At 49.8% G+C, this 27,856-nt stretch overlaps 1 protein-coding gene across 1 annotated transcript in view; it reads right to left on the reverse strand.

Annotated features, from left to right (window-relative positions):
* Positions 1-27,856, reverse strand: part of ADAM17 (ADAM metallopeptidase domain 17) — a 145,274-nt gene that overhangs the window by 35,934 nt on the left and 81,484 nt on the right. Inside the window, exons 7-8 of the mRNA XM_075341098.1 lie at positions 17,627-17,769; positions 11,188-11,274 (exon numbers count right to left, since the gene is read on the reverse strand). Of these exons, the coding sequence (XP_075197213.1) occupies positions 11,188-11,274; positions 17,627-17,769 (230 nt within the window). The remainder of the gene's footprint in view (positions 1-11,187; positions 11,275-17,626; positions 17,770-27,856) is intronic.

The raw sequence follows: 27,856 nt of genomic DNA on the forward strand, positions 1-27,856 counted from the left end.
TTGGCATGGCACATACATAAGTACATCGCGTTTCAAGGCTTCACATTGGGTAGCTTTATTGCTAAATGTTCTGCAGTCAGTACATACTCCAGATTGCTCAGCTTTCCTGTCGTCCCCCTCCCTCCCATCTTAATGTCTGCTCATCTTGCCTCTTCCTAGGAATATTGTCATTCAGTCACCTCATGATCCCAGCCTTCTGCTCTGCAGCTCATTATTTTGTGCCAACATCATCACCCGTTTCTGCTGTGCCATCTGTGCCCAGGCTCCTCTGCTGCGGGCTCTGAATAAACACCGCATGGTGCAGCAGACAGTGATCGTCGTAAGCAATTACGTCTGATAATCACTCCACCACTATCACAACTGGTGCAGTAAACTGGTAGTCATGGTGGCTCGAAATCATCCCGGCCTGGATCAAGAAGTCAGGAAAGAAACGAAAATGTACAAATGGAAAACACTGCAATAAAGACATTAATCCTGCGCATCTCGGACACCAAGACCCGCACTCAACTAAATAATTATCGCTACGCCAGCTTCACATGCACTCACCTGCCCTGCGACCGTCGCTCTGGCCGGCGACCCGCCTCCTTATTAAGGGGGCGGGTCGTGCGGCGTCACTGCGGTGTCACATGGCAGGCAGTCAATAGGAGCAGAGGGGCGGAGATGAGTGGGATGTAAACATCCCGCCCACCTCCTTCCTTCCGCATATCCTACGGGAGCCACGGTGACGCCGGTAGGAGATGTTCCTCGTTCCTGCGACTTCACACACAGTGATGTGCACTGCCGCAGGAGCGAGAAACAACATCGGACCGTCGCGTCAGCGTAATTATGGATTACGCCGACGCTGCACCGATGATACGATTACGACACTTTTGCGCTCGTTAATCGTATCATCGAACCTTTACACACTACGATGTCGCATGCGATGCCGGAAGTACGTCATTTTCAATTTGACCCCACCGACATCGCACCTGCGATGTTGTAGTGTGCAAAGCCCGCCTAAGACTCCGCAGAATTTCCATTGTTACCCTTTTTTGCATTGGTTATCTAGCTAGCATTTTTGGCTTTGCACATCTTTTACATCTAAAAACAACCCATTCATTTCAGCTTCATGTGTTTGTTTCCATTACTGGTTATACGGACATCCAAAACGGACCATGCTAAATATGCATTTTTATTTTTTTTTTTAATTCCACAGATGTGTGAAGGAAACCTAAAGCAGTATCATCTGAGATCTTCATGAGCATCCATGCTGACTGTCATTCTTGTCCCTTGTGCACATGGATTTCTGCAGAATCTCTGAATCTTGTGATATTATGTACTATAGCTGGTGGGATATTTAAAGTCTTTGCAATTTTACATTGAGGAACATTTTTCAGAAATTGTTCTATGATTTATAGCTGCAGTTGTCCACAGATTGGTGAACCTCTGACCATCTTTGCTTCTGAGAGACTCTGCCTCTCTAACATGCTCTTTTCATATACAGTTTGGTGACTTAGTTGAAAATTGACCCTCCACGTGTTTTTCATTAATATCACTTACTTTTCCACCTTTTGTTAACTCTGTGCCAACTACGTTGATATGTGTTGATGCCATCAAATTCTAAAACTAGTTAAATTTTTCAAATTAAATGGAAAAATGTCTAAATCAGCTTCTGATCTGTGCTCTATGTTCTGTTGTGAATAAAATATGGCCATAAAAGGTAACATGATTTCCACCAGCCAGTGCTACCACCAGCGCCTGGAAATATCGAGCAAGAGCGCATCTTTGCTCACTCACATTGAACCATTGAAGAGGGGTGTACGTGTCCCGGCTTCAGGAGAGGCGCACTGCGTATGATCAGAAGCGTAGAATCTGTTCTTTCAATCATGTGCAGGGCGTCTCGCTGAAGCCGGGTGAGTGAACAAAGCCACGTGCATACGTGAGATTTCCTGGAGGTGGCGGTAACGCCGACTCGTGCAAATCATTTTATCACACCCAGATGGGGTGTGATAACATGGAAAGATTGCTGACTAGTCGGGGCACTAACACCCCATTGACTAGTCACAGGCCTAATAAGTGAATAAACATTAGACACGGCTGGTTACGCAATGAATTTGGGCAGACAGACATGAATCCTGCTGGGTTTGAGGGCACAGAGGATCTGACAGATTCCCTTTAAATGTTATCCTAACTGTTGGACCCCTCGGAACCGGAAAATGAGGCTCTGAAAAGTAGGGAGCCGCACAGAAAATAAATGGCGCTATGCCAGATCATTCCAACGGGGATTCCCTTGTCCTAGGGATGGGTGAAAGGTCCTAATGATGACCCCCACTGATAGGCGATGAGTTAAAATGATTAGAATAACCCTATAGAACTGGCAGGAAGGGTGCAGATCTCCTAAAGTTTAGGTAATAGTTAATTAGCAGGTCCATTTTTTCCGGAGTTCCTCTTTAGGCACGATACACATATAAGGTTATCAATTCAGGGTTTATTTTGTGGGGGAGGGGGTTTAATTTAGGCTTGGATTCAGCATGAAGACACAGTACAAGTCCTCCCATATATATTATATATATATGTATATATATATATTATATATATATATATATATATATATATATATATATATACATATATATATACATACATATATATATATATATATATTATATATATATATATATATATATATATATATATATATATATATATATATATTAATATATATATATATATTTACACACACACACACACACACACACACACACACACACACACAAGAAGATGGCCTGGGAACGCATCGGGTATTCTAGAATTTATTGTGTAGTTAATGTATGATTTTTGTTATATGTATATAAATGTTGTTGTGGGCAGTTTCCAAGTATTTGTGTACGGCACTGTAAATGTTCTGGGTGTTGTCTGGGTGTGGGGGGGGGGGTGTTTGTTGCGTTGTGTGTGTTGCATTGTTTGTGGACCGCTGCGTGTCTGCAGCGTTGTGTGTGTGCGTTGCGCGGTTTGTGTGGTTGTGTGTGTGTGTGTTTTGGGGGGAGGTATGTTTTCTGCAGTGTGCGTGTTGGAGGAGTAGTCCTGGGGAGAGAGGAGTATAATAGGAGGAGTAGTCCTGGGGAGAGAGGAGGATAATAGGAGGAGAAGTCCTGGGAGGAGAGGAGGATAATAGGAGGAGTAGTCCTGGGGAGAGAGGAGTATAATAGGAGGAGTAGTCCTGGGGAGAGAGGAGGATAATAGGAGGAGGAGTCCTGGGGGGAGAGGAGGATAATAGGAGGAGTAGTCCTGGGGAGAGAGGAGTATAATGGGAGGAGTAGTCCTGGGGAGAGAGGAGGATAATAGGAGGAGAAGTCCTGGGAGGAGAGGAGGATAATAGGAGGAGTAGTCCTGGGGAGAGAGGAGTATAATAGGAGGAGTAGTCCTGGGGAGAGAGGAGGATAATAGGAGGAGGAGTCCTGGGGGGAGAGGAGGATAATAGAAGGAGTTGTCCTGGGAGGAGAGGAGGATAATAGGAGGAGTAGTCCTGGGGTGAGAGGAGTATAATAGGAGGAGTAGTCCTGGGGAGAGAGGAGTATAATAGGAGGAGTAGTCCTGGGGAGAGAGGAGGATAATAGGAGGAGTAGTCCTGTGGGAGAGAGGAGTATAATAGGAGGAGTAGTCCTGGGGAGAGAGGAGTATAAAAGGAGGAGTAGTCCTGGGGAGAGAGGAGGATAATAGGAGGAGTAGTCCTGGGGGGAGAGGAGGATAATAGGAGGAGTAGTCCTGGGGGGAGAGGAGGATAATAGGAGGAGTAGTCTTGGAGGTGAGGAGGATAATAGGAGGAGGAGTCCTGGGGAGAGGAGTATAATGGGAGGAGTAGTCCTGGAGGGAGAGTAGGATAATAGGAGGAGTAGTCCTGGAGGTGAGGAGGATAATAGGAGGAGTAGTCCTGTGGGAGAGAGGAGTATAATAGGAGGAGTAGTCCTGGGGGGAGAGGAGTATAATAGGAGGAGTAGTCCTGAAAAGAGAGGAGTATAATAGGAGGAGTAGTCCTGAGAAGAGAGGAGTATAAAAGAAGGAGTAGTCCTGGGGAGAGAGGAGGATAATAGGAGGAGTAGTCCTGGGGGGAGAGGAGGATAATAGGAGGAGTAGTCCTGGAGGTGAGGAGGATAATAGGAGGAGTAGTCCTGGGGGAGAGAGGAGTATAATAGGAGGAGTAGTCCTGGGGGCAGAGGAGTATAATAGGAGTAGTAGTCCTGGGGGGAGAGGAGTATAATAGGAGGAGTAGTCCTGGGGGAGAGGAGTATAATAGGAGGAGGAGTCCTGGGGAGAGAAATATAATAGGAGGAGTAGTCCTGGGGGGAGAGGAGTATAATAGGAGGAGTAGTCCTGAGAAGAGAGGAGTATAATAGGAGGAGTAGTCCTGGAGGGAGAGAAGAATAATAGGAGGAGTAGTCCTGGAGGGAGAGGAGGATAATAGAAGGAGTAGTCCTGGAGGGAGAGGAGGATAATAGAAGGAGTAGTCCTGGAGGGAGAGGAGGATAATAGGAGGAATAGTCCTGGAGGGAGAGGAGGATAATAGAAGGAGTAGTCCTGAGGGGAGAGGAGAATAATAGGAGGAGTAGTCCTGGAGGGAGAGGAGGATAATAGAAGGAGTAGTCCTGGAGGGAGAGGAGGATAATAGGAGGAATAGTCCTGGAGGGAGAGGAGGATAATAGAAGGAGTAGTCCTGAGGGGAGAGGAGAATAATAGGAGTAGTCGTCCTGGGAGGGATAGGAGTCTAATAGGTGGAGTAGTCCTGGGGGGGAGGAGTATAATAGGTGGAGTAGTCCTGGGGGGAGGTGTCTAATAAGTGGAGTAGTCCTGGGGGGGAGGTGTCTAATAAGTGGAGTAGTCTGGGGGGGGAGGTGTATAGGTGCCCAATGTGTGTGGGGGCGTGGCCGAGCGGGCAGAGTGTGTAGGGGGTGTGGCCAAGCGGGCAGTGTGTGGGGGGCGTGACCGAGCGGGCAGTGTGTAGGGGGCGTGGCCGAGCGGGCAAAGTGTGAGGGGGCGTGGTCGAGTGCTCAAAGTGTGTGGGGGCGTGGCAGAGCGGGTAAAGTGTGTGGGGGGCATGGCCAAGCGGGCAAAGTGTGTGGGGGCGGGGCCCGGGTAACTATTTTAAGCGGTTTCCATAGTTACCCGATGTGTACCATGGTTACCAGCGTGCTCCGGCACACGTGTGCCGGGAACCGGGGTAAGCTAGTAACCATGGTACACATCAGGTAACTATTCAAAGCGACAGTGCTGGTTCATTTTTTGTTTGTTGGTCTCCTGCTGTGCAGCACGCATCGGCGTGTTTGACAGCGGGAGACCAACGATCTGAATGGGCAGGGAGCCGGCATACGCTGGTAACCATGGTACACAATCGAGTAATTAAGCAAAGTGGTTTCCATGGTTACCCAATGTGTACCATGGTTACCAGCATACGCCGGCTCCGGCACACGCAAGGGTATGTCTCGGCTGGGTTGCCGGTGTGGGCTCCCGGGGCTGCAGCAGTCACCAGGGAGTCGGGGCTCCGTGTGGGTTCGGGAAATGCGTGCGGGGGGCGGGAGATGCCGAGCGTCCAATGCGTGAGGGGGCGGGGCCTAGCCGAGCGGCCAATTTGTGCGGCGGGGTGGGGCCAGGCCGATCTGAGCAGTCAATGCGACGGTTGTCACTGTATTGACGTCATTTTGGAGCAAGACAGACAGACAGAGACACTAAGGCAATTATATATATAGATATATACTGTATGTCCCATGATGAAAGTCTATTTAGATATTGTGCAAAGACTCATCTGCTGCAATATGATAAAGGAGGAAGAGACTCATATGCCCCAATCTCTCTCCAACTAAGTGCATACAGAATCCATCAGGTTTGTCCTTCAGTGCAAATAAGAGGTTATTCTTCATCCTTTTTGCAATAAACATATGAATCATCAGTGATCCATAAATTATTAAATAGGATTCCCAGCAACAAGGATCCTACCAATGTGAGACCCCTGTAGAACATCTGCTGTATGACATCATGTCGCTGGATGCTTGAGAAGACCGACTGTAGAAAGAAAGATCCCACCGGACATACTGATTTATGTTGGAGCTTCAAAGTTCAGACTCTCGGATCTGGACTCGCCGGGTGATGGCTCGAGCGTCTCCGGACCCGGGGGCCCCGTGGTCCACTTCGATCTGAAAGGGGGCTGGCGCTTTAGGGGGACGTAGGTGTACGGCCGGAGCCGTGTTAGAGTTCGTGATGCCACCCACGGGTTATGGTGAAGGTGGACACCACCGCTGTATTTACTGGCACTCGGGGGAGATGTTGCGCAGCAACATGTCAACCCCTCCCGTGGGCAGGGATGATGGCCCCGGGACCTGTTGGGTGTTGTGTGGTTGGGCGGTGCAGGGAGGTGCGCGGCCGGAGGGCACTGTTGTACTCACGATTAGTAACACACACAAGTCTCTGGTAAACTAAGTTGATGGTGGTCGGTGCCCGCAGCTGGCTGCGTCGGGTCCCCCACCCGATTGGTGGTCTCTGCCTTTTTCCTGCACCGTGTTGTGTATCTGTGGACTGCCTGCGCTTCAGCGACGGGAGTCCGCTCCCCGGCTTTCTGAATGTCGGGAGAGCCCTTTTGCCCGCAGACGCTGGCCCGTGGGAACGGGACTTTGGGTGGGAAAGGACCTATAGTCCAGACCGCAATCAGTTAATTAACTCGGTCCAGTGGCTTCTGGACCTCGTTTCAGGGTCTGAGTACCCCCCTTTGTGCTCCGGTTTCCGAGTCGGTTCCCCGGGTCGGTACCAGCGGGCCACTACCCTGTCTCGGTCCACCACGGTTCCACCGAGCCATCTTCCCGACTCCTGCAGGCTGAGGCCACCACTTGCCTCCTAGCCAAAGGTGTCCGGGCTCCAACCCTGGCACCTGTCAGATTGCCGCAGACCTGGGCACCGGCCTGCTTCCACTCACTTCACCTCCACTAACTCCATCTGGCGTTTTCCCGCCTCAGGCTCTCTGAACTCCTCGGTGGGCGTGGCCAACCACCTGGCTCCGCCCCCTGGTGTGAACATCAAGCCCTGAGAGGGGTGACTAGGGTTTTACTGGTTGGCTGGTGACACCTTATTAGGGGACAGGTGTTGTGAGGGGCGCTATCTGTGACTACCTGGCTAGTCCAGGGCGACACACTCCCCCTTGGTTAACTACAGACCATCCGCGGGCTGTCCGACCACCACCGTTTATTTTTCTGAACTGCAAAAGATAAAAGAGAACATGTATACAAGTATACCAACATATTTACAATTACGAAAGCTTTTGTTTCATCCCTTGACGGGAGGCATTATACTTGAATGTTGCAAATAAAACATTTTTAATAACCGGGAACGGGACGGGACCGGGTCCTTTCATTTGCCCACCCAAGCAAACCTAGCCCTGATGCTGCCTCTAAAAACTAGGTTAGCACCCCTTTTCCCCAGTCCAGGAATCGGGTTCAGGTCCGGGTATTGCCCATACGGGCCGGGTAATAAGTTCCTTACCCAGCAGTCTCTCAGAGGCCCCACGTCCAGGGGACCCCTGACCTGGAGGGTAGTCACCGGTTTCTATGGTGACGGGACCTCGGCCTCCTCTGCCGCAGGCCCTTCCTCCAGCCAGCCTCTTCGGAGACTGTAGGACCTGGAAGGTTGGTCCGGGACTATTTAGAAACCCAAAAGTTATTGGGTGGCCTGCAAGTTCTCGGCCATGTTCATTTAAAACGGGCAATAACGGGGGCCAAAACAAAAGTCACACGTACTCCTCTTCGTACTCCTCAGGACTGTGCGGCGGGGGAGGGGACTGGGGGCACCTCTGGACGCTGCGGCTCACCCTCCTCTTTACGTCGAGAGCGAACCATCCCCTCTCCCCGCAATGCCGGGTGTAGCTCATCAGCTCTCCGGGCTTCAGGTCCCGGTCGGGATGAGCCACGGGAAGATGCGGGCACGTCCCTCCGAGACACAAATATTTCCGCTTCCAGGCCCGGCTCAAAGATGAACCCCCATCCACGGCGGGGGTCAAACTGCCGAACCTGGCCCTCAAAGGTCGGGCCCCGCACCCGATAGGTGGCGCTGTAGAGGTTCTCCTTCTCTTGGATGGTCCAGGCCAGCACCTCCGCCTTCTTCTTTTCTCGGGCCGCAATCTCCCGGCCCAGCTGCTTCTGCTGCCGCTCCCAGTACGGAGCGTCTGCCTGCTCCGGGTCACTCTGCGCGGGGTCGGGCCCAGCCGGAGCTCCCCTGTTCCGGCTACGATCGGTACCTTCTGCGTTGGGGAGCCCCGCTGTGTCGTGGCCTGCTCAGCTACCTTGCAGTGGCAACCCCGCGACGCCTCAGCCGAGGCCTGGGTTTTGGGAGCGGCCAGCTTCGCCTGCTGGGCCCACTTCCGATCGGCGTCCACCTCCATCTCAGCCGGGCGGACTGCCGGGGCCTTGGGTAGCTGGGACACGGTTTCCTCCGGGACTGGCGGGTTCACTCCTGGTCCGGGCACTCTCCGGGGGCCACTCTTCCACGGGAGCGGGATTGGCGCTGGTTGGATGATTGGCCGTCCGCGGGCTGCTTCTACAGGTGGGTCCTCACGGGCGGATAGGACGGGCTCCGCTGCCGGTGTCGGGGGCAGCGGACAGAGCGGGGGGGGCAGCGGCAACCAGTACGGGTGGCGAGGGAGGCAAGATAGAGGGTGGGGCAGACCGGGTCCCTCAGCCGCGTCAGCCGGTCCCTTGGGGACATAGGGGCGTGCGTCGCTTACCCGCTCCTCCAAGATTGCCTCCATTTCACGTACTCGTACGGCCGCAGCTATTTCCTCCATCTCGGCCACCCACCGCTCCATTAAGAAGTGCACCTGGGCCTGCAGACGGCGGCACATCAGCGTCGTCCGGGCTTCCACCCACGCTGCTGTTCCAGGCGCGGGCTCCGGGACTTCAGGCTTGCCGGACGGGTCAGCCATGTCGCTCTCTCGGGATCCAGGAACCAAAAGGGTGGCAGGGTCCTGGAGTCCCAGCCCTTTATCCGCTCCGTCACATGGCACAGAATCTTCTCCCGCCCCCCCCCCCCCTTGGTCTTTTCGTGGCACTCCCTTCTTCGGCCGGTCAGTTTCACTTTGCGACTTCCGGCCTTGCTGCACGGCCGTGTTCCCAGGGGGCGGGGCTTCAGCTTTCGCGCCCTTTCTGCAGGGAAGAAGACTCTGGCGGGAATCTTCACGCCAAAAGATGGCGACAAGATGGCGGATTCTAAAAATTTCGCAACGGATCACCGCTGACTTCACTTCAAGGCGCACTTCACTAGGTAAGTGAATGGGTAAGTATCCTGTTTGTGACGCCAGGAGAGTCGATGTGTACCGCCCCGTGCTCGGCGGCAACCGAGCCGCTCGGATCCGGACTCGCCGGGTGGTGGCTCGAGCGTCTCCGGACCCGGGGTCCCATGGTCCACTTCGATCTGAAACAGGGGCTGGCGCTTTAGGGGGACGTAGGTGTACGGCCGGAGCCGTGTTTAAGTTCGTGACGCCACCCACGGGTTGTGGTGAAGGTGGACACCACCGCTGCGTTTACTGGGCACCAGGGGGAGATGTTGCGCAGCAAGATGTTAACCCCTCCCGTGGGCAGGGATGATGGCCCCGGGATCCGTTGGGTGTTGTGTGGTTGGGCGGTGCAGGGAGGTGCGCGGCCGGAGGGCACTGTTGTACTCACGATTAGTAACACACACAAGTCTCTGGTAAACCAAGTTGATGGTGGTCGGTGCCCGCAGCCAGCTGCGTCGGGTCCCCCACCTGGTTGGTGGTCTCTGCCCTTTTTCCGTGTTGTGTATCTGTGGACTGCCTGAGCTTCAGCGACGGGAGTCCGCTTCCCGGCTTTGTGAATGTCGGGAGAGCCCTTTTGCCCGCAGATGCTGGCCCATGGGATCTCTCTGCCTGTGCGGTGGCTTTCTATCCCCCTCGTTGGGCTGTTGTCTTCAGTCAGGACTTTGGGTGGGAAAGGACCTATAGTCCAGACCGCAATCAGTTAATTAACTCGGTCCAGTGGCTTCTGGACCTCGTTTCAGGGTCTGAGTACCCCCCTTTGTGCTCCGGTTTCCGAGTCGGTTCCCCGGGTCGGTACTGGCGGGCCACTACCCTGTCCCGGTCCACCAAGGTTCCACCGAGCTGTCTTCCCGGCTCCTGCAGTCTATGGCCACCGCTTGCCTCCTAGCCAAAGGTGCCCGGGCTCTAACCCTGGCACCTGTCAGACTGCCGCAGACCTGGGCACCGGCCTGCTTCCACTCACTTCACCTCCACTAACTCCATCTGGCGTTTTCCCGCCTCAGGCTCTCTGAACTCCTCGGTGGGCGTGTCCAACCGCCTGGCTCCCCCCCCTGGTGTGAACATCAAGCCCTGAGAGGGGTGACTAGGGTTTTACTGGTTGGCTGGTGACACCTTATTAGGGGACAGGTGTTGTGCGGGGCGCTATCTGTGACTACCTGGCTAGTCCAGGGCGACACACTTTATATATAAAAACCACATATAAGGCCACACATAGTACCTATCAGTAACTTGTGGAAAAAAAGTATTATCCTTTCTGAGAACAGGTAGGCATCATGCACACAGCCATATGTACGGACTCTGGATGGCAACACATATTGTACACAATACAAACCCTGTATTATAGGGATAATATTCTCGCTGACGAGCAATGCTTCTGCTTCTAGGCCTGAATACCTTCCACACTTTGGAAACAATTAGGTAAGCCATGAGGAAATCAGAGGTGGGAGTTGACGGGAGGCAATATAGTATTGTGACTGGGTATTGCCATTTTGAGAATTGGCAGTGTGGCCGAAAACTAGCCTCCAGAGCTCCCATTGACTCCCCTGAACATATTTCTTCCGAGGGCATTCATTGCTGGATAGGAATTGGCAGCAGCAGCATTATTACCCATGCAACCATAGGGATTGTGTTCTTAATTTAACCCTTTCTGGTGAGCATACGGACGCGGGGCATTCCTTACGCCTGGTTATACCTCATCACCATTTGGTCCCTTACTGCATAATGAAATCCGTGCTATACAGATGTATAGTGAAGCTCCATAGACTTCAATGAGAGCTGTATTATGGCTGATGCATAGTTGTCTGTATGAGGCTTTATATTGTAGATTGTCCTATTTCTACGCAGTCCTGCGATTCAGACACCACCATGGGTAGAGATCGTTACCACGGCCGGACACAACATACCTGTTCTATCTGGACCCCATATCCCTTCCACTGAGAATCCCAGGACGTGTTCCTGTATATGTCGTCCACCCGGTCGATGAGCTCAATCTACAATTGTCAACACATAATAACGAATTAAGTTGGTAAAAACAAAAATATAAAATCGGAGCATAAAAGCAACATAAAACAATAATAACATCTAGTTGAAAAATCCGCCTTTGCTACAAATATGACTTCATTAGCAAATAATTACCAATGGTATCAGCCTGCGAAATATAGTGGTGCAGTGACAACCACTGCAAGGATTTATACACGACTTCTGGAAGTTTCCAGCTGTAACTTATGAGATTTTAATGCATCTCACAAAACCAGATTCTCTATCATTTCTAGCTGAGAGTTTCTGCCCTTTGTGCAAATGTTCGCGACTCAAGTCTCGGAAATTTTTTAGTTCTCCGTGGGTAAGGTAAGAGTGACCACTGCTCAGCAATCTTATCTATTAACCCCTTCAGCCCCGGGGCACTTTCCGTTTTTATTTTTTGCTCCCCTTCTTCCGAGAGCCGTAACTTTTTTTATTTTTCCGTCAATCTTGCCATATGAGGGCTTGTTTTTTGCGGGACAAGTTGTACTTTTAAATGAAACCATAAGTTTTACCATATGGTGTACTGGAAAGCAGCAAAAAAATTCCAAGTGTGGAAAAATTGCAAAAAAAGTGTGATGGCACAATAGTTTTTGGGATCTTTTATTCACGGTGTCCACTATATGGTAAAACTGATGTGTGGGTATGATGCCTGAGGTCGGTGCGAGTTTGTAGACACCAAACATGTATAGGTTTACTTGTATCTAAGGGGTTAAAAAAAATTCACAAGCTTGTCCAATAAAAGTGGCGCACGTTTTGCGCCATTTTCCAAAACCCGTAGCGTTCTCATTTTTTGGGATCTATGGCTCAGTGACAGCTTATTTTTTGCGTCTCGAGCTGATGTTTCTAATGGTAGCATTTTTGCGCAGATGCTACGTTTTGATCGCCTGTTATTGCATTTTGCGTAAAACTTGCGGCGACCAAAAAACGTAATTTTGGCGTTTGGAATTTTTTTGCCACTACGCCGTTTACCAATCAGATTAATTGATTTTATATTTTGATAGATCGGGCATTTCTGAACGCGGCGATACCAAATATGTGTATATTTATTTTTTTTAACCCTTTAATTTTCAATGGGGGGTAAAGGGGGGGTAATTTGAACTTTTAGGTTTTTTGTTTTTTTTTTAATTTTTTAAAACTTTTTTTTTACTTTTTTTTTTATTTTATTTTACTAGTCCCCCTAAGGGGCTATAGCGATCAGCAATCCGAATCGCTATCTGTTGATCACAGCTATACCGCTGTAAACAGCAGAAATAGTCACTTTCTTTTTTCCTCTGCTCCGTGCCGAGGAAAAAGGAAAGTGAAACTTCTTAGCAGCAGGCGTCATCACATGACCCTGTGCTAAGATGGCAACCACCGAACGTCACGTGATCACTCACGTGACGTCCGGAGGGGGCGGCGGTAAGTAGAAAACATGGCCGCACGCATATAGATCTCGCTGCCAGACTTTGGCAGCGAGATCTAAGGGGTTAATGTTCCGGGTGGAATGCAATTCCACTCGGAACATGTAGGCACACATGTCAGCTGTTGAAAACAGCTGATATGTGTGCCGATCCACGCCACCTGCCCTCGGCAGGGGGCGGGGCTTACCGGGACACGATCCATGACGGAAAGATCCGTCCATGGTCGTGAAGGGGTTAAAGGGAATCTGTCAACAGGTTTTTGCTATGTAAGTTGAAGACAGCATGCTGCAAGGGTTAATACAGAGAATTCAGGGATGCCTGAGTTGTCAAGGTCCGATCTGTTTATTTGTAATGTTTGTTTAAGCAGCAGGACCCTTATCATTGCTGGACTACAATGTCACACGCACGGTAGTCTGGCACACCCCCTCCTCTGATTGACACATCACTGTCAATGCAGTCTTTAAAAAGAGCCTGGTGTGGGCGGGACAGCTCTCTCAGCTCTGCTACACTGCTAAATCTAAAAACTCGGTGTTAGAACGGCTGCACCTAATAATCTAAATGATTAGAGTTGAGGGAGTACCTAACTATTCGCACTCATACTCATAACGAGTACTGTCTAATACTCGCGTATTTATTCTGAATAGTGTGTGCAATGCAAGTCAATGGGGAAAACTCGCAAAGTAACGAGTAACCTGAATGCCGCACTATTTGCTACTCACATGAATAGTACAGCATTCGGGTTACTCCTTAAATTGCGAGGATTCCCCATTGACTTGCATGGCACACACTATTCGGAACAAATACGCGAGTATTAGACAGTACTTGTTATGAGTATAGCAAGAACGAATAGTTAGGTACTCGCTCCACTCTATAAGTGATACATTGTTGGATTCAGAACTGCTCTCAGATAAGGTAGAAAAACCTGCTAACAGATTCCCTTTAAAAGATGGAAGCAGAATTTACATGCAGGTCATTATTTTCCTACTTCTCCATGCTTTACACTGCAGCACTTGTCATCCAAAGTAAATGTTCTATAATAATAGAGGTGCATCAGCAATAACCAGGTCTGCCATCAGGGCATTACTACTGGGACTCCTGTACTGGACCCGGTGAGCAGGACGCAGGAGGGGGGGCCCAGACACGCTGGCAGGTCCCTCCACTTTCATTCCTCTGCTCACCGGGCCCCAGGGGCAGGGGGCGTTGACAGTACATTTCGCAGGGCGGGCTGGTTGTGCAGTGAGCAGGAGGCGGGGCCCGGACACGCTGATAGCTCGGGCTCCTCCCCTTTCATTCCTCTGCTCACCGGGCCCCATGGGCAGGGGGCGGGGACGTTGCACTGACAGCACCTGCAGTCGCACAAGGGCGCCAAGCGGGAGCGGGCCCCTGGAGCCTGAAAACGTGTTAACCCCTTAGCGACCTATGACGTACTGGGTACGTCATAGCTCCCTGGTACTTAAGGACCCATGACGTACCCAGTACGTCATGGCGAGATCGCGGCCCCAGTGGCTGCGATTGCTTTGCAAATATCTTAGATTCGGGGAGGAGGGGCCCTCTGCCTGACCTCAGGAGGGGTGATGTGTCCTCCCCGGACCTAAGGAGGCTGTGATTGGCTGACGAACGCCGCTCAGCCAATCACAGCCACTGTAATGTTTCAGCCATTGAAAAAGACTAAAACATTAAAATCCAGCCATGTTCAGTGCAGCTGTAGAACCGATCATTGGCTGGAGCTGGGTGACCTCAGTTTCACCCGCCCCCAGCTCTGATTGGAGAGACCGGCCTTGTGACCGATTTCTCCAATCACTGTGGATCTGGGGCCGGTGATCGCTCCCCTTAGCTTCACTCCGGCGTCTGTGGAAGTTGAGGGGAGCGATCGGTAAGTTTAAAAGACACTGTCCCTTTTCAGCCACTGCCATTGCCATTGCCCCAGCCCCCAACCATCCGCTGCTGGCTGTAGCAGTCACTGCCCCTGATCCAGCAGCACTGAACCCATCTGCTGCGTCCCCTCCATCTGCCAGCGCTCTCCCCCATCAGCCGCTGCCCCCCTCCCTCATCTGCTACCCCCCTCCCTCATCTGCTGCCCCCCTCCCACCTTCCTCCATCTGCTGTGACCCCCCCAACCTGCTGTGACCCCCCCACCTGCTGTGACTCCCCCCAACCTGCTGTGACCCCCCCACCTGCTGTGACCCCCCCACCTGCTGTGACTCCCCCCACCTTCTATGACCCCACCCCCTGCTGTGATCCCGTCCCTCTGTCCATCCGTCCCTCTGTCCATCCGTCCCTCTGTCCATCCGTCCCTCTGTCCATCCGTCCCTCTGTCCATCCGTCCCTCTGTCCATCCGTCCCTCTGTCCATCCGTCCCTCTGTCCATCCGTCCCTCTGTCCATCCGTCCCTCTGTCCATCCGTCCCTCTGTCCATCCGTCCCTCTGTCCATCCGTCCCTCTGTCCATCCGTCCCTCTGTCCATCCGTCCCTCTGTCCATCCGTCCCTCTGTCCATCCGTCCCTCTGTCCATCCGTCCCTCTGTCCATCCGTCCCTCTGTCCATCCGTCCCTCTGTCCATCCGTCCCTCTGTCCATCCGTCCCTCTGTCCATCCGTCCCTCTGTCCATCCGTAGCACCCACGGGGCAGGGGTTAAATGTTACTCGTCTCCGGGCCAGTGATGTCGGGTCAGGGGGATGTCACAGGTGGCCCTGCCCGGGTTCGTGGCCCCGAGGTGTACAATAAAAGGGGATTTGGATGATGGTGGGGGAATGATGAGGATGATAGTCTTATGACGCCACCTGTGGTACGTGGTCAGGGATTAGCCGCCGCTGCTGTCGCTGTCCTCCGGGGCGGATGGTGTTGCAGCAAGGATGGTTCTGCTCCCCACAGGTGGAGCGGGGCCCTGGGGAGGATGATGAGGAGAGTAGTGGCCATTGGCGCCGAAGCGCGGGGCGACGGCAATCAAAAGGCTGAATCAGCTACTGTGGTTCCAGCCGTGATGGGCCGCAGCCGATCCCAGATCCGTTGGAGGTTAGAACCGGTATGGTGGTCGATGGGCCCTTCCTTCTTGCGCCTTTACAGATGGATCCCCGTGGCCTGATGCTGCTTGGGACCCCGGTTTGTGTAGTGTTAGCTCCTGTACCGTGTGTAGGTGACGCGGCGCTGCTGTGGGGCTTGACTGTAATCATGACTCGGGACCCTATGTGGAACTGTGCTCCGGGATCTCGTGGTGGTCAGAGGGACATGCAATCCCTCTGTCCTGCAGATTCTGGTGATACAACGTGAAGTCTGTTCCACCCTAATGCTCTGCACCCTGAACCGCACCGGTCCCGCTCCTGTTCTCTCCTGCTGGAGAACACTCTAACTGTTGTGTAAGCTCCTAACTCCCCCTGGTGGCTGCTCCTCCCCCGGTTCCCTGTCAATAGTGGGAGGCTGCCCCCCATGTTTGGTGACTAGCTTAAGACCCTACCCTAGCCTGGTCCCCAATGGGGAGGGCAACCTGGTTGTGTATATGAGTTTGTGTTGTGGAACTGGTACCGACCTCCTCTGGATCCAGGATGAGTACTGCACCTTAAGTGAGGTGCAGTACCCTGTGGTGACTGAAGCCTCAGGGGCGCCACATATCCATCTATCTATGATTCTATCTATGATTCTATCTATCTGCTGAAAGAGCCTTAAAGGGAATCTGTCAGCAGGTTTTTGTTCCCCCATCTGAGAGCAGCATAAAGTAGAAACAGATATCCTGATTCCAGCGATGTGTCACTTACTGGGCTGTTTGCTTTCATTGTGATAAAATCCATGTTTTCTCTGCTGCAAATCAAGCAATTATACAGAGCTCATGAATATGCTGGACTACCTGCAGCATGATGAGTAGCCCTGCAATGATAATCTCCTGCTGATTAACCAGTGATGTTATCAAAACTATACTAAGCAGCCCAATAAGTGACAATCGCTGGAATCAGGATCTCTTCTGCTATGTTATGCTGCGCTCAGATTAGGTGTTAAAAACCTGGTGACAGATTCCCTTTGAAGGGGTGTCAGGTCTAAATCCACAAGTCAGCATTATCAGAATTTGGTTTCACTTACTTTAAAAATTGTATGTGACACATCCCTTTACAGAAAAAAAAATAGATATACCAAAAATAAATATACACTAAAAAAGTTAGATTTAAAAAGAAAAAAAAAAAAAGTTAGAGTAAAGTAGGGCCCGGCCAAAAGAGTCTACCTTGTTGTGGTGGCAGGCTTAAAAAAAATCTTTTGGCCAAAACAAAATCTGATGGCTGTGTGTGTGATACGGTGTTCAGTGTGAAGGGTTAATGTGTGATTGGTGAGGCTGTAGTGCAGAAGTGAAGTTTTCCAAGAGTGGGGGTGAGGCTATGGAAGATTCATGGGGTGGAGGCGGAGCTGGGGCGGAGCCTCAAAGGGGCCCCGAACTTTTGCCAGTATGGGGCCCTGAAATTCCTAGTGGCAGCCCTGGAAATAACTATATGATCAGACAGCAGGAAAGTAAAAAGAGTAAGGTGATCGGGCAGCTGACACACCTACTGAATTAAAGAATCCTCAAATTATTTTTTTTCTTTAAAAAGTGGTATAATAAATGTCCCGCTCCCAGGGACAACCACGGAATCCATATAGACAAAATGTGTCTATATGATTATTTTACTGCAAGTAAAGGTCATCAGAATTTACCAATAAAATGATCAGAATTTATCTATACCGATTACATGGTGGTCCCTGGGAGTGCGACATTTATTATACCTCTATTACCGCTCGATGGAAGTTCTAAGTGAGGAAGTCATCCGCAGCTGACCGCATCAGCAGCATACCGGACCGGGATTGGACTGTTTATTGCCACGGACTCTATGTGCCTATTTGCACCTACTATTAAGTGATTATAAAAAGCGGAGAACCCCTTTAAACAGGAATGCAGGTTACTCACCAGATAATTGATGGTGGTGCTTTCTTCCTTCCGCCCCATGTATTTGTAGAAGCGATGATCGGCCACCACCAGCATCTTACAGGTGTTCTTCGTAGGATCTGGAGGAGGTTTTTGCCTTTTCTCTCTGTGTAAATGTTCGGGATCTGAATATAAAGGAAACAAAACCTGATTAATAAAGATTATTACATTGATTTAGGAAAACAGGTCTACTTTCAGGCCACCAGAGACTTAGGGGTGCTTTACACGTTGCGACATCGCTTCCGAAATATCGTCGGGGTCACGTCGTTAGTGACGCACATCCGGCGCCGGTAGCGACATCGCAATGTGTAAATCCTAGGTGCGACGATCAACGATCGCAAAAGCGTCGAAAATCGGTGATCTGTGTAGTGTCATTCATTTCCATAATGTCGGTGCGTCCGCAGGTATGATGTTGTTCGTCGTTCCTGCAGCACCACACACCGCTGTTGTTTGTAAACCCGCAGGAGCGACAAACATCTCCTTACCTACATCCAGCGGCAATGCGGAAGGGAGAAGGTGGGCGGGATGTTATGTCCCGCTCATCTCCGCCCCTCCGCTTCTATTGGCCGGCCGATTAGTGACATTGCGGTGACGTCGCTGTGACACCGAACGGACCTCCCCCTTGAAGGAGGGATTGTTCAGCGGTCACAGCGACGTCGCCGACCAGGTATGTGCGTGTGACGCTGCTGTAGTGATAATGTTCGCTACGGCAGCAATCACCACATATCGCGTGTGCGACGGGGGCAGGTGCTATCGCGCTCGACATTGCTAGCCGATGCTAGCAATGTCACAACGTGTAAAGTACCGTTTAATCCCAGCACATAGTGGGGGCCATGTATCATTGTGTTTGCACCCCAAATATTATACACTTTGCTTAATTTCCTTGCATGCACCAAGTTTATCATTGTTTTTCTGACATTTAATAATTTTTTTAGTTTATAAAATGCGCGGAACAAATAGATTTCTACTGCAATTATATTCTTAAGAAATTGCAATTTGTGCACATTTCAACATGCGACATTTTACATATGAAGTCTCCTGCTCATTTCTAGCATCGGGAGGATTTCCAGACACCTCGGCGCTCCTGATCAGCGGCTGTTAGATAATGCAACTCTGAAGATGGTCTGAACAGACCCCAATGGCCAGACGGACCTGATCTAACAGCTTTGTAGCCACATACAAGGTTGATTGTTCAGCTCAGGAGATGCATGGATGGTCGGGGAAATTGCAGTCCTTGCACGGACCGAGAAACACGGATGTCTGGTCCCAGGTTATTACAACTTATTAACTTAAAGGGGTTGTCATATAAACAAGATACAGTGGGTAAAATAAGTATGGAACCAGTCACCATTTTTGTAAGTAAATGTATTTCTGTAGGAGCTATTGATGTGAATTTCTCACCAGATGTCAGTAACAACCCATCCAATCCACACCAGCATATAAGGCTGGTTTCAAACATCCTGTTTTTGCTGTGCGGCACAATCCAGTAAAAACCGGAAAGAACGGATCCGGCGTGTGTTGCCGCCGGATCTGTTCTTTCCCCCATAGACTTGTATTAGCGCCGGATTTTGCAGCATGGTCTTGCGTTGCATCCGGCTTTTGCCGGATCCGGAGTAAATAGCTCATCCGGTGGCCAGATGGAATGCTGCTTGAAGCGTTTTTTGTCTCCGGCAAAAAACTGCATCACGCTGAATCCAGCGCCATGCGGCGTGATTTACAATCAAAGTCTATGGACGCCGGATCCGACGTCATACGGCAAAAAACGGATACGGCTGCCGGATACGGTTTTTTGAACTGCGCATGCTCAGTATCACAACGGATCCGTCAAAAACCGGAAGTAACACATGAAAAAAACTGATACCACGGATGCATTTTGTCGCCAGATCCATCGCATCAGTTTATTTGCCGGATCGTGCCTGCTGTCAAAAAGCTGATGTGTGAAACCAACCTAAGTCAAACCATAGATTATATTATTTGAAATGTTTAAAGGAATTTATAGGGCTAAATATACATTTCTGAAATGCTTCTCACTGCAGATAGTCAAATTCTGTGTGTGTAATATGCAAACTGTTAAGATTCCGCTTTCTTGTCATTTCGAGTGTTGGTCTCATGAATGCTCATGCATGATTTGCATACTGTGGTCAAAGTCAGACCTTCAATCTTTTTTCTATTGAGAGAAGCGGGCATGAACCTAATTGGCTCATGACGGAAACTACTGGTGGTCATGTGAAAGCTTGAGCTGCTGGTATATATAGATTGGGGATCCTGACAGTTTGCATATTACACACTCCAGTAGTGATAGATGTTCAGTAGAAATGTATGTTTTACACGGGAAAAGCCCAAGAACAAAAACACACAGCCATATTGTAACTTGAGATGTTTAAGAGTTTTGTAAAGAGGGGATGCTCATGGGGGTGCACAGAACATACTTCTTATTTTGAAGTACAGCCATTTATTTTAATATTTTTCCAAAATGAAGCTCATAGGGATAATACACGTATATTATTGACACCCTGGTTGTATCATCTCCTGCTATTACTAATATCAGACAGACCACAAACACCTATACCATCCGGCAAATGTGCATAGGGGAGCAGACACAAGTGTACATTATCCTTCATGTGATAAAGGATAGATTACGACGGTATCATTTGTAATCTAGGGTTGCCGGCAAATTCATAAGAGCTAATGTAATAAACCAATATAATGCCGTCACCTCGAACTATCTCCACTTCTCTGACTCATATAATGTCCTGAGTCATCCAACCTGCAGTAATCCTCTTAAAGAGGACCAACCACCAGGATTTTCCTTTATAAACTAAAGCCAGTGCTATACTGGCACCATCATGCTGATTCTATACATACCTTTAGTTGTGAGATCGGATTTATTGTTTCTGAAATGTAGGCAGGTAAAGTTTGTGAAATGCACTGTTATTTGATTGACAGCAGCTACAGAATATCTAATAAGTGGGTCGAGTTTCGCTAGCTATCGCCTACCCTGTTGGATGAGAAAGCTGCTGTTTGACGGATCGGCCTAACTATTGTCCGGCTGACAGCTGTCAAAAGTCTATGCGGATCTTTAGTGTTCTGCATTCTGGCTGCGATACTATTTTTGCTGTGTTTTTCGGTAATATAGTAAAAAGGCTTGTCTCTTGCTTTCTTGTTTAAAAAGGATCTGTAACTTGCTATAAAAAAAAAAAACCCTGAGTAAAATACCTTGCAAAAACTCCCAGTTCTCTCCAGATTCTGCCACTTGCTGCCATGTTGTGTTGTGTTGCTCCATTGCAGAGTTATTCACATGTGTTGCTTTTGGAGAGCAGTATGTGAAATCTCTGCTTGCAGAACTGGTTGTTTCTCTAAACTATTCTCCGGGGACGTGAGATTTCACCCCTCCCAGTAGGTAAAGAGGTTGTCCCACAAAAAAAGTACTTTTTAATCAATGGATTTTGGAATAAAAATAAGTTTTAAAAAAAAATATTGTTCCTGTGCTGAGATAATCTTATATATATGTCCCTGCTATGTGCTGTGTAATGGCCGTGTCTGACCGTACAGGGACATGGTCTGATCATACCACATCTCCTGGGCCGGATAGGACGCAAGAGAGTATATAGACAGGTCAGCACGGGATCACAATTGTTGTATTCTGTGAGGTTAAACATGTTTACAAACGTTTTACCTCACAGAAAGCAGCAGATGTGTCCAATCTGTATATTCACCTTTGCGTCTGCACCTGCCCAGGAGCTGTGGTATGACCAGACCATGTCCCTGTACGGTCAGACACAGACATTACACAGTACATAGCAGGAGCACGTATATAAAATCTCAGCACAGGGGCATTATTTTTTTAACACCTTTAATTGTGGAACTTATTTTTATTTTGAGATCTATTGATTAAAATGTACCGTGTTTGTGGGAAAACTCCTTTAAAGGGAATCTGTTACCAGGATTTTGCCACCTAATCTGAGAACAGCATAACATAGGGCCAGAGATCCTGATTCCAGTGATGACTTCTGGGCTGCTTAGTGTAGTTTTGATAAAATGACTGTTTAATCAGGAGCAGATTATCATTGCAGGACTACTTGGCGTGCTGCCACCAGGCAGTCCAGCATATTCATGAGCTCTGTATAACTGCTAGATCTGCAGCAGAGAAACACCAAGGTTACTTACCGGTAGCCGTTTTTCCCCTCACCCATGACAGCACCACATGATATATGTGTGCTGTCATGGGTGAGGGGAAAAACATTGATTTTTATCAAAATGACAGCAAACAACTCAGTAACTGACACATTGCTTGAATCAGGGTCTCTGTCTCTACATTATGCTGCTCTCAGATGGGGGAGCAAAAACCTGTTGACAGATTCCCTTTAACCCCTTTATGACTTTGGACGTATATATACATCGAAGCTTCCCTACCCCCGGTTGTAGCGTGCTTCAGTGGCGAACCTGCGGTAATCCCCGCACAGGTCTGTTGATCTGATCAGCAGACATGTGCAGCTAACAGGCGTGGGTGGATCAGAGATCCACCCATGCCTGCTAACCACTTAGATCGTGCTGTCATAATTGTACAGCGCGATTTAAATGGCTGTAGCGGGGATAGCGCTATTTCCCGCCGCCATCGGCGTTCTCCTGATGTGATCATGGGGTGCCATGGTGTTGACATAGTATCGTGGGGTCAGGTAATGAGAAAAAAATTCCAAATGCCAAATTTACATCTTTATCATCCAGCCCATATTACCAGCAAAGTGCCTTAGAGCGTGTGCCGAGTATCATTTACTATATAAATCCCATGCAACTGAAGGCGTTGTCTGTATAAAACCTCCCATGGAAGGCAGATACAGCAGAGACAGGAATATATAATGTGAGGAGCAGGGGTGGACGGATGCCCTTTGTGCAAAAATGGAACTTATCATTAATGTTAAAGGGAACCTGTCATCACTTTTTTGCCCTATAAGCTGCGGCCACCACCACTGGGCTCTTATATACAGTATTCTAACATGCTGTATATAAGAGCGCAGGCCGGGGATATAACATAAAAAACACTTTATAATGCTTACCTAACGATCGCGCGTTTGGCCAGATGGGCTTCTCCATTGTCCGATGCCGGCGCCGCCTCTTTTGTCCATCTTCGTCCTCCTTCTCTAGCTGCGGTGCATGACAGGTCCGACGTCATCCACACTCGCCGCCATTCAGGTCCTGAGCAGGGCAAATCAAAGCATTGTAGTGCGCCTGCGCAGGACCAGCGAGTGTGTATGACGTAGACGCGTCATGCACCCAGGCTTCAGAAGGAGGACAAAGATGGCTGAAAGAGGAGGCACCGGCACCGGAGACGCCCATATGGCCCACAGTGCGACCGTTAGGTAAGTATTATAAAGTGTGTTTTAGGTTATACCCCCGGCCTGGGCTCTTATATACAGCATGTTAGAATGCTGTATATATGAGCCCGGTGGTGGTGGCCGCAGCTTATAGGCCGAAAAAGTGGTGACAGGTTCCCTTTAAATAGTGTATAAATGAGGACATGAATATCACAGAGGGGGCTAGTTTTCAGGGGAACCCTCTATAATCCAGAAGGAACAGGCGCTATTAATTAATGGCTGTCTGAGGAATAAAATATTAATAGACTGCACATAATAGTACCATCTCGTGCACTAAGAAAGGGACATAACACTGCCCCTAATTATACCCCGAATATTGTAACAAAAAAAAACAAAAAAAAACTAGTTTTGCACTGAAGACACAGACTGCACAAAAAACAAAGCATGCCTCCGCAGCCACCATCTGCAAGGCTCCAGCAATGGCAGGGCTGCACTTTGTAGAGGATTTCCAGTAAATGGCCAACACTTAAGGCTCCGGCTATAAATGAATAATCAGGAAAATGATATACATTACTCTGCATTACCCGCCATGGTTTTCTGACACACATTTATAAGGGGAGCATTACTGACTCTCCCTGGCTCTGATCCACAGTACATACTCCTTGTAGCTCTCTGCTCACCGTCTGCCCGCTGCCACTACCTATGCTCCAGATCTAGAAAACCGCAGAATACGCCTACACGGTCATTGGATATTGTTAGGGTGGGACATTTTGTGGTTGGTGGAGGTCCGACTATTGGGACCCCCATGATCCTGAGAATCAAGGGGTCATAGCGATGGCTTAAAGGGTACCCATCATTCTAATTTTTATTTCCTAAATCAATAGTACACATGAAAATAACCAACTCTGTGATATATCTTATTAGACACATTTGCTTCTTTCTCTGCCAGAATTGATCAGTCATTATCAAAATTCTAAATTCTGAGGTAAAATCTGTATTCAGTGAAGAAATTCCCATTACTGAGATAGGAGATGGCAGATGTTACTGAGGAGATTCTATGATGGGAGGAGCTAGAGGCAGCGGGAGGAGCTATAGGAAGAGGGAGGAGCTAGATATAGAGGGAAGAGCTCTGCCCCCTAATCACTATGCTATCTACATACACACCAGGATGGGGGACATATATACCTGGAAGGGGCACAGGATGGGGTATATTAGTGCAGAATTGGAAACCAGTACCCCCACAAGTGTCAGCAGCAGATTCCCCCCCCCCATAACAGTGTATCATGACCATGTTTTTTTCTTCAATTTGTTCCTCCTCTAAAACCTAGGTGCATTTTATGGTCCGAAAAAATGGTACATTTTTCATTTAGTTTCATAGTAATTCTGTACACGCAGATATTGTCCTAAGGCAGTCATGGCGAACCTTTCAAAGGCCGAGTGCCCAAACTGTAGCCCTAAACCCAATTTTTTTCAGAAGTGCCAACCAATCCTATTATGTAAATAATTGATTTTAATCCTACCTTTGCAGTTTTCTCCTCAGCAGGGGGCATCACGCTCATGCCTGCTTACCACACATTGAAGCTGAGCCCCTGCCCTTTCCAGATACAGCAGTTGAATTGATCTTTCTGGAAAAAATTGCAGCATATTAGACAGAGATTTTAGCCTGGAATGCAGTCAGATGTCACCCTGTAATCCACATCTACATTTCAAAGTCTGAACATCCTCAAATCCCATAAAGACGTACAAGTTGCTCCCCTCCCCTTTCATTGTGTAGTTATGTCCCCCTTCCTGGCCACTTCCTGGTAAACATGTCCCCCATCCTGATATATATTTCCTACATTATGGTATATTTGTCCACATCATGGCCCCATCCAGGTAAATATACCTCATCCTGGTAAATGTCCTCGATCCTGGTAAATGTACCTTTTTCTGGCATGTTCCCCCATGCTGGTAAATGTACCCCATCCTGACATATTGCCCATCCTTGTAAATGTTCCCTGTTACGTCACCGCCGGAGTCTGCTCCAGCGACTTCTGCTCCGATCGCCGTGTTCCTGCCGTGGATGGTGCTGGTGATGGGAGAGGAGTCGATGCCAGCAGCACCGGTGGGCGCAGGCTCCGATCATCCACTAGGCTGGGTTATCTTGGGATCTGCAGTACCGCTAGCTGACTGTAGGTGGCGTGTGTCTCCCAGCTGAAGTACCATCATTCAGCTACAGCCTATGGGAAGACACCACACCCTTCTTATTCCCCCTCCTGTCTGCTGGCCTCTGCCAGAGATAGTTCTGATTCTGGCTCATGTGCTGTTTGTTTTGTGATTCCTGTGCGCTGACTTGCTTGTTGTTGACTACCCTTCTGCCTGCTGTTTTGTACCTCGCTGCCCGACCCGGATCTGACCACTGCTACGTTTTCTGTTTATGCCTTTGCCTGCCGATTCTGTCCCTGTTCTGCTGTTCCTGGTTTGACCCTGCCTGACGACTACTCTCTCGGACTGCAGCCTTCCACGGGTAGAGATCTCCAGGGCCTTGTGTAATTCCAAATCCCTGGATAGGGGTTAAAGGGTTCTGGGGTCCTGCTTGGTGAGGGGCTTCCATTTAGTCTGTCCATTACATCCTACCTGAGTCTGTTTATCCAGGCAGGTGTTACATTCCCCCATCCCGGCATGTACCCAATTTCTGGTAAATGTCCTCCATCCTGGTAAATGTTCCCAATCCTGGTTAATTTACCCCCATCCAGGTAAATGTACCCCCTTCCTGGTAAATGTTCCCCTTCCTGGTAACTGTACCCTATCGTGGCATGTTTCCTCCATCCTGCCATGCATGTTTCCCCATCCTGCCATGCATGTTTCCCCATCCTGCCATGCATGTTTCCTTCATCCTGGCATGTATGTTTCCCCATCCTGGCATGTATGTTTCCCCATCCTGGCATGCATGTTTCCCCCCATGCTGGCATGCATGTTTCCCCATCCTGGCATGCATGTTTCCTCCATCCTGGCATGCATGTTTCCTCCATTCTGGCATGTATGTTTTCCCCATCCTGGCATGTATGTTTTCCCCATCCTGGCATGTATGTTTTCCCCATCCTGGCATGCATGTTTCCCCCCCATCCTGGCATGCATGTTTCCTCCATTCTGGCATGTATGTTTTCCCCATCCTGGCATGTATGTTTTCCCCATCCTGGCATGCATGTTTCCCCCCTCATCCTGGCATGCATGTTTCCCCCCTCATCCTGGCATGCATGTTTCCCCCCTCATCCTGGCATGCATGTTTCCCCCCCATCCTGGCATGCATGTTTCCCCCCCATCCAGGCATGCATGTTTCCCCCCATGCTGGCATGTATGTTTCCCCCCATGCTGGCATGTATGTTTCCCCCCATGCTGGCATGTAAGTTTCCCCCCATGCTGGCATGTAAGTTTCCCCCCATGCTGGCATGTATGTTTCCCCCCCATCCTGGCATGTATGTTTCCCCCCCATCCTGGCATGCATGTTTCCCCCCCATGCTGGCATGCATGTCCCCCCCCATGCTGGCATGTAAGTTTCCCCCCATGCTGGCATGTATGCCCCCCCCCATGCTGACATGCATATTTCCCCCCCATCCTGGCATGCATGTCCCCCCCCATGCTGGCATGTATGTTTCCCCCCATGCTGGCATATATGTCTCCTCCCCCATCCTGGCATGCATGCCCCCCCCCCCATGCTGGCATGTATGTCCCCCCCCCCCCATGCTGGCATGTAAGTTTCCCCCCATGCTGGCATGTATGCCCCCCCCATGCTGACATGCATATTTCCCCCCCATCCTGGCATGCATGTCCCCCCCCCATGCTGGCATGTATGTTTCCCCCCATGCTGGCATATATGTCTCCTCCCCCATCCTGGCATGCATGTCCCCCCCCCCCATGCTGGCATGTATGTCCCCCCCCCCATGCTGGCATGTATGTCCCCCCCCCATGCTGGCATGTATGTCTCCCCCCCCCCCATGCTGGCATGTATGTCTCCCCCCCCATGCTGGCATGTATGTTTCCCCCCATGCTGGCATGTATGTTTCCCCGCATGCTGGCATGCATGTTTCCACCCATGCTGGCATGCTTTTTTCCCCCCATGCTGGCATGTGTGTGTTCTCCCCCCTCCATGCTGGCATGTGTGTGTTCTCCCCCCTCCATGCTGGCATGTGTGTGTTTTCCCCCCCTCCATGCTGGCATGTGTGTGTTCTCCTCTCTCCATGCTGGCATGTATGTCCTCCCCCCCCATGCTGGCATGTATGTTTCCATATTTCCCCCCATGCTGGCATGTGTGCTCCTCCCCTCCCCCCGATGCTGGCACTGCCCCCCCCCATTCCCACCTTGGCTCAGCCGCACACAAGTTATTAAAAAAAAAAAAACAACAACTCGCTCGACTGCTGCACGACGCTGGGTCCTCAGTTCCCACGCGGACAGAAGATGTCATTAATCATTACGCCGGCACCGCTTACTGACGCTACTCCGTCTCCTAAGCAACAGACCTGCAGCCTGGGAAACGAGGAGTGTCAGAACGTGGCGAAATGTCTCCTCTGCTCTGACACAGCTTTGAACTGCCGGCACCACCGCACCAGCAGTTCAAAGCGGCAGGATGAGGACACAGCGCGCGTGCCAGCAGAATGGGCTCTGCGTGCCCCTGGTGGCACGTGTGCCATAGGTTCGCCATCACTGTCCTAAGGCTTCTTAACACACTTTGTGTTCAGTCTTTCCCCAGTTTGTCGACAACCATAATGTTTCCCATCAGACCCAAATAAATTATGCTTGCTTTCATCACTAAAATGAACTGTGGACTACTTCTCCTCTGTCCACACAACATGCTGCTCACCAAAGGTAAGGGTACGTTCACACTTGCGTTGTTTTCCTTCCGTTACAATCCGCCCTTTTGGAA

Source organism: Anomaloglossus baeobatrachus, chromosome 3 (assembly GCF_048569485.1).
Source record: "Anomaloglossus baeobatrachus isolate aAnoBae1 chromosome 3, aAnoBae1.hap1, whole genome shotgun sequence".
Lineage (NCBI taxonomy): Eukaryota > Metazoa > Chordata > Amphibia > Anura > Aromobatidae > Anomaloglossus > Anomaloglossus baeobatrachus.